This window comes from Eurypyga helias, unplaced genomic scaffold, assembly GCF_000690775.1.
Source record: "Eurypyga helias isolate BGI_N326 unplaced genomic scaffold, ASM69077v1 scaffold46005, whole genome shotgun sequence".
NCBI classification, from domain to species: domain Eukaryota; kingdom Metazoa; phylum Chordata; class Aves; order Eurypygiformes; family Eurypygidae; genus Eurypyga; species Eurypyga helias.
In genome coordinates this window covers 1-7,302 of record NW_010251617.1, presented here as the reverse complement: position 1 = coordinate 7,302, position 7,302 = coordinate 1, and the positions used below count along the sequence as shown (strand labels likewise).

Here is a 7,302-nt window from a genome sequence, read left to right as displayed (position 1 = left end):
ATGCCAATGAGGTCACAGCCCGTCACGTGTGGGCAGGCCTTTAGCTCCTCTTGATTGTTCCCCATGCTCCATGCGTTCGCATAGAGGCATTTCAGATGAGCCCCTAATGAAGGTGGCTTGTGGATTGGAGGAGATGGAATTCCCTTGGTTTGCTTGCCAGGTGCTCTCCTGGTGACCTGCGATTCTTCTCCAGGCTCTGGGCACCTGTTGGTGGCTCTACTGGTTTTGCATGTATAACATTTCTGCTAAGTTAGCAAAGTAATCAAGTTTGTTACCTTCTCCACATTACGTCATGCCAGATAGCAAATCTTTTCTAGGTGTAGCATAGAAAGTATTTTCTGGTTGTTCAGAGCTAGAGTCATGCACAATTGCTATGTAATTACTGCACCACAACAGAATTGGCAATCCCCTGAACTGTAAGGATTTAAGGACTAGCTGCACATGTCTTCTTACCTTAGATCTAAATGGACAAGTAAACGACATCTTTCCACCAGTCGTCTTATATCTGAAAAGAGGTCATACAGAACCAGTCCATCTTCCAATAATAAGACAAATGTGCTTTATAGACTCTACTCGCTTCCATGTATGTTCATTTCTGTCTTCTCTAATGGAACCCCACAATTGAAAAACAACTTTTTAACAAGAAGATACACACTTAAAGACTTACAGCATATAGTCTGCCTACCAAATACCTTACAGGGACATTTTTTAATCCTCAGCAAAACAGATCCATTTAGTCAAAGATGTGTTCCTAAAAGTCGGTTATGCCAGCAACATAGCAAGTGAATAATTCAAATTATAATGCTGTAAAATCTATGGAGACACAGTAATGGTGAGATGTGTGAAATTCTTCCACGCAGTGGAAAAAAAAAAACAACCAAATTTTCCACACATCCAATACCCTTTCAGAGCATCAAGTTCTTTAGGCATCTCCATTTTTACAACAGAAAGTTCCTTTCTCATGACATAGTTATTTTCCTGATTTCAACTGTAAATTCTTGAGACCATCTTTTCATTGCCTGCAAACAGCACAGAATCACCTGTGGCTCATATCACCTAGAAGGCCACTCATCTTAGCAAGTGACTGATCAACATTTAAGAGGATTTTGGTATTTCAGAAAGATACTAATCATAATTTAGGTAACTATTCAAATCTTATGCCTTATAAATTTTACTGAAACAGTGAAAGTTTCAATAGAACCTTCCAATAGGAAACTAAAAGTGTTTTGCAACCAGAAGAGCTCCACACATTGTCTCTATTGATCAACAGAAGGTTCAAATTTCTGATTTGGAGGAGGCTATGTAGCATGCTTGATTATGGGGTTTGGAGTGACACAAAAAGACTGGTATGTTTCCCCACAGTGGAATGCATGCTGAGGTCTGCGTGACATTTAAACAGAAAAAAGCGAGGTCACAGCCTGTGTCACCTACCTGCTTCTCAGCCAATGCCCAATCATCACATCTGCTCACTGAGAAAGTTAATTTCTTTTTTCCACCAAAGCCATTTTATCCATTATCTATGCTCTTGTCCATTTTGTTGTGCCCTCTCCCCAGGTCTAGACTTTTCTGCATTTTCTACGACCCTCCAATTTTACCCAGCTAACATAGTTCAAGGAGGGAAAGTGAGTAAATAGCTAATGTTGATTACTGACATTATTTCCCTTCCAAATTACTGGTATCTGTAGTTACCATGACTGTTCTCTTTTGGAAGGTGCCTTCAGCAGCCACAATGGCAGAAGCCTTACAAATGCTCCAAGAACCATAAAAAGAAGGCTAATTCACAGTTTACAGGGGAACACAGCACTCAGTGTAACCTGCTTCCAGGACTTACTTCAGAATTGAAGCCATTACCTTTCAACTGAAGATGAAAATAGTTTTTCACCCGCCTATTTTTAAATTCAGAAGATGAATCACCTCACCCCTCATGGCTGAGCCAGAAGCACATGTAAGATTCTCTGACAGCAAGAACACCAAGCTATACAGAGCACAAAAGTCAATGTTTGTGCATGACTTTTCTAAGCACACAGCAGATGCCAACCAGAATAAAATATAAAGCCTGATGCTTTATCCCATAGTGGGGATAAAGGTTTGCCAAGGTGCTATTTACCTGGTACTTCTAGCCTTTGTCTGTATCCACTGAGATTTAAATGGGTTACTTTTGGAGTAATATGATTAACTGCTATGCTGACATGCGCGAATGTGAAGTCACACCAGGACAAGTTCAGCTCCTCCAACCTACACAAAAATAAAAAAAGTTGTTTGGAAGAATGACTAGAATACAGTTTGAGTTCAGATATTAGCTATTACAGTTAACACTTTTAAGACAAAAATTTGTAAGACACCTAATACCAACTTCCTGTGTTCACGACTACAGATTTCACTATGATCACAATTAAGCATTGGAGCAGGTTGCCCAGCAAAGCCGTGGAATCTCTTTGAAGATTCTCAAGACCCATCAACCTGGCCAGTGTTGAATTTAGACCCTGCCCTGGCAAGAGGTTAAAAGTGACTATCCAAGGTCACTTCCAATTGGAATGATTCAGTATTGTAGGAAGTGAAATGGTTCTCTCCAGTGACCACCACAGGGAGACACTCTCTTTTCATCTTGCTGCTGGATTTGTGACCTGAATCTGTTACTACTGAACAGATGTTCACGCTGAGGGGAAAAAAGGCTATCCACCATTAGCACTGGTCAGATGACCAATTAATCCTAATTAGCATAAAATACTTCATAGTTTTATAGAAGCACTGGCCATACTGTGACCTTAACTCTTTACATACCCAATTACCTAGAGTCTAACACCATTCAGGCCTGGGACAAAGTATTTGTTTTGTGCAGGTGTTGTAAATATAACTAGAAGACAAAGACACAGTGGACAGCACAATTACAGCATTTAGCTGGAAACCTACATGAAATTGTAAATTCCCAGTTAAACTGTGACTAGCATTCTTAGGATCTGTTTGCCATCTGCTATTCCCTGTGCACCATACAGGCTGCCATTCTCTAAAGGGCTCATGATCCAAGTAATCAGACCAAGCAATAGAAAGCATTATCTACCCATGAGAGGCAGATAAGGCTTAGTCTGTCCAGTAGCTTGCAGTTTGATTAAAAACATGCTTTTGCAGAAGAAAAGATTAAAGTAGGTTGTCCAGCATCTCACAGGAAGTCAGCAGAAAGTTCAGGATATAAATCCCAGACGGACTAGGGCTCAGTTCAGTGACTTCCTGCCAGCAGATGGTTTAATCACTGGAGCTGTCAATCTGAACACAGTGCTTCATAATGTAGAATAATCCGTCAGTAACCTTCTATCATGGATGGAAAGGCACAGTGTTTTCTGTCATTCATGCTGCACTCTGATTGCCAAGGGAGCTATGGGACTCCACTTTTTAGTTTCAAAACACACACTTTCACTTTGTGAGGATCACATACTGCTTTCATTCAGAAAATCAAATTTACATGATAATCAAAAGGAACATAAATGGGGCTTGCCCGCCAACAAGACTCCCTTTAAGGATGAATAAGGAACTCATGAAAAACTACTGAAGTACATCTTTGTTATTAAAGAAGAAAATAGCTTGATGTAAAGAAACTAAAACCATTCAGCTAATAATCAACTGTTAGGCACTTAGGAACAGAAACAGGCTCAAAGATATTAGAGATAAATACAATAAGGATGCCTATGGAAAAAAAAATTAAAGGATCCTTTTTCTCAGGCATAGCAAAAGCTATTTTTGTCTTACCTACAAAGGCTGCTCAACATCAGCCCCAAGGCATCTGGAGAAAACCCTGAGCACCCACAGAGATTTAGTCGTATCAAACCATGATTCTTTGCAATGCTCCTGTAGAAAGAAAAACAAATAGATAAGTGGTAAGTGTGGGAACATTGCTTGCATTTCTAGGATGTGTGATTATTTTTAAAGAGCTAAGATCCTGGGCATAGACTTATTCACTAAACATGCAGCACTGCATCTTTAGTAAACTGACCAACTTAAGAGTCACTAAGGATCTCACCTCTGTACTTGCTGCATTACAGCAGAAGTACTTCCTGGCAAGTCTGCATACCTATAAACTGCTAAGTTTAAAAGGAAACAATTTAATTTCATCATCTCCTGTTGTATGCCATTAAATACACACCATGGCTTATTAGACGTGACTATATCTTTACAAAAACCAAAGTAATCATCCCATTTCTGCAGCTCTGCAAGATGGAGTCTATTCCAGAACAAAACACAAACAGCATCCTCCTGAATGCATTTGTTTGTAAGACTAGAGCAGACATGCCATTGGCAGAGCGTGGAAAAACCCTTACGCCCAGTATCTACATTCACACACAAGGTAATAAAATCCCAACATTGGTGCCTAATTAGTACCCAGTTTTCAGATACTTTTGATCAGGTATCAAAACCCAAACTATTAGTTTGTTTATGCTCTGCTAGCTGTGGTTCTTGTGCCCAAGAAGAAAAGTCACCAAGAAACACTTTTCCAGAGGGGTGTTTCCTCCTCACCTCCTCTCTTAGGGAGTAAAGAGGCAGCTCATCTGGCGTGTCAGCTAGCCCTTAGGTGCCTAAAACTGGCCATTTCAAAAGACTCCCACAATGACCAACTCACGACGCCATTCCTTCCCTAGCCTGCACCCAACGGAAGGTATCTACTGAATATTCCCAAATGTCACTCACTTGATGATGTCGTCAGAAAGCACTAGTCCCTCCACGCTGAGGCTCTGCAGGCTTTCACACAGACAAAGAATACTGTGGAGATCTGCAACAGACACTATACAGTTCGACAAATCCATATGTTGAATTTTGAGAGGTCTAAAGAAAAACAAAAAAAAAAGGCAAGTTACTAAAATGCATTAAAACCTGCTCCAGCTAGTTTGGGTGAGCTGTCTGAACTGTTTCCTCTCCCCCCCGCACCACTGCTCATGACAAGAAAGCTGGGAACGCAGGTGCAGCATCAGAAGCTGAAGAAGTCCTTGACTTGGTACAAGCACTCCTTAGCAACAAACACCGGTGTTACCAGTAATCTTCCCAGGGCAAATCCAAACCAGCCTCATACCAGCCACTGCGAAGAAAATCAGCTCTGTCCTGACTAAAACCGGCACAGAGGTGAATGCAGATCCTCCTATTTTAAGACATACCTAACCATAGATCAGCTTCACAAATGCTACTACTGGTGGAGTCTTTAAAAACAAAAATACAGAGAAACTGAAAATATTTGAAACATGGTTTCAGGATCCAGAACTTGCAGGAAAAGCCTTACTTGCTTGTTTTAAACATTGGATTCCCAATAGAAGATCTTGGGCAGCGAAATACAGTAACACCTGCAGGCAACACCTGTCCAACTGCTCCTGGCAGCAGATTTTTACCAGTCAGATCAAGGGTCTCCCAGAGACACTCATCAAACCTAAGGCACAGAATTTTACTTGTTAGTGAGTTAGAAAGGGTCAGAACCAGGAGTACAACCCCAGAAAATTTTCATTGCCACAAAAGACTGAGAGGGGGAAAGAGATTTAATATAATTTACTAATGCAAGACATCTTTTGATTATGCATATATATAACCCACAGACAGCATAAACTGACTTATACATGCATAAACAAGATGAGAACCAGATCATCTAACAGTCCATGGAAGCAAAGGTTTTCTTAGTACTAAAATAATGAGAATTACTTACGCAATACGATGCCATCTCTTACAAACCACGGAAACGTTTAGCAAGTCATTTAGGGGCAAACAGACAAAGACTGCTAAAAGCAGTTCATCTGGAAGTAGATCCCAAGAAACATCTTTAAGGAAAAAGGAAATATGTTCTAGTTAGAGCCGGCTCATTTTTGCTTGCTGATCAGATGCCTCGTTTGGCTCGGTTGCTACAAGCACCTCTACAGTCTCTCTCAGCTATACAAGCATCAGCCCACTACTCATCCCCCTTTCAGTTCTTCATTGTAGTAAGATGATTGCCATCTTTGCCTAGGTACGGCTGGCAAATGCAAAGCTTTCAGAACATCAGCTTAGTGTACATAATAAGCTATGGAAAACAACAATTTCCCTGAAAATTTATAATCTTTGTTTACATACTTTGGAAACAAGAGCATCTCAGTTACTTCCTTCGTATCGCCCATCCTTCCTGGCATGCCAGACTCCCAGAAGGGAGCCCAAGGTGAGCTATGCTTTTGTATAGCACACAGAGAAATGCAGTTACTGCAAACAGCTCTTTAAAACATGCATGCTAACTACCACCCCACCACCTGAAGGGATGTGGTGCAATCTCAACTTCTCATGAAGAGATACAGGTCTCCAGAAGGTGTTGCCATTCACTTAACAGATTTCTGGGTGGTGGAGCTCAAGAGCTGACTATGAAAACTCCAAGCCTAGTGTCTGGAGAGAGCTGTTTCTTTGTTTTGCATTCCATAGTATCTGCAGACTGAAAGGACCAATAGTCTATATTCATCTGGCAACCACAGCTGTACTTTGTGAAGAGCCTGGCCTCACTCTCAGTATGCAGTGAAACACCTTCTGGAACCAGTCCCTTTGGCAGAGCAACAGATGCAGCTCAGGGCCTGCCCAAGTCACAGGTAGCAAGAGCAGGCAGACACAGGGACATCTAACACAACCACTGGCAGGCAGACAGGAGCAGGGCCGGTGGGGCTTGGCAGAAGCCCACCATGGCTTATGTGGGCCACAGTTCTGGCACTAGATACACCACCTCTGCTCAAAGGTTTACATAAAACAAGACTTACCAGCCCAAGCCTGAAAGAGACTAGATCTAGAAGTGATATTCTGCTGGGCAAGAGCAAATTAAAAAAAACCCAAAAAAAAGAATAAAGTACTAATAATTTGTGATGCCCACCCTCCATCTCTAATGAAGGGTGAACAAAACCTGGACCAGGGTCACAGTACCTGAGTCTGCATCGCTGAGTAGCTGAGGCCGGCACACTATGGTAACATCCTGCACCTTCTGCCGTTTCACAAGATGACTAGGCGATGCTGCTAGGAGGTCCTGCGGCGTGTTTTCACTGTCTGCATTGTCACTGTTGCCAGCTGACACTCCCACGCCAGAAACAAACTCTGAGGGCTTGCTGGAGTCTGGGTCCAAGGTGAAGCTAGTAGAAATATTGCTGCTGGAAGATGGGATCTCCTGGAGGTGTTTTCTGCAGAGAGAGCAAAACCCACAGGCTCTGCATGTACGGCCGGACTGAGACAAGACAGGGCTCCTCGTGCAGAAGCATTTCACAGAGTCCGCATCCCCACCCAGGGCACTAACGGGAACTAAACCTCCGAGTGCCGGCAGCACGAGCAGTGGCC

General features: G+C 42.2%; 1 protein-coding gene across 1 annotated transcript; it reads right to left on the bottom strand.

The window, feature by feature from the left end:
- Positions 1–453: 453 nt before the first annotated feature.
- Positions 454–7,192, bottom strand: SKP2 (S-phase kinase-associated protein 2, E3 ubiquitin protein ligase; the record flags this gene model as incomplete). Its single annotated transcript, XM_010152083.1, has 7 exons — positions 454–505; positions 2,108–2,235; positions 3,742–3,840; positions 4,678–4,812; positions 5,261–5,404; positions 5,675–5,786; positions 6,898–7,192. Coding segments are annotated over 7 exons (965 nt in total), but the record flags the coding sequence as incomplete, so codon positions are not given.
- Between the last annotated feature and the right edge of the window lie 110 nt (positions 7,193–7,302).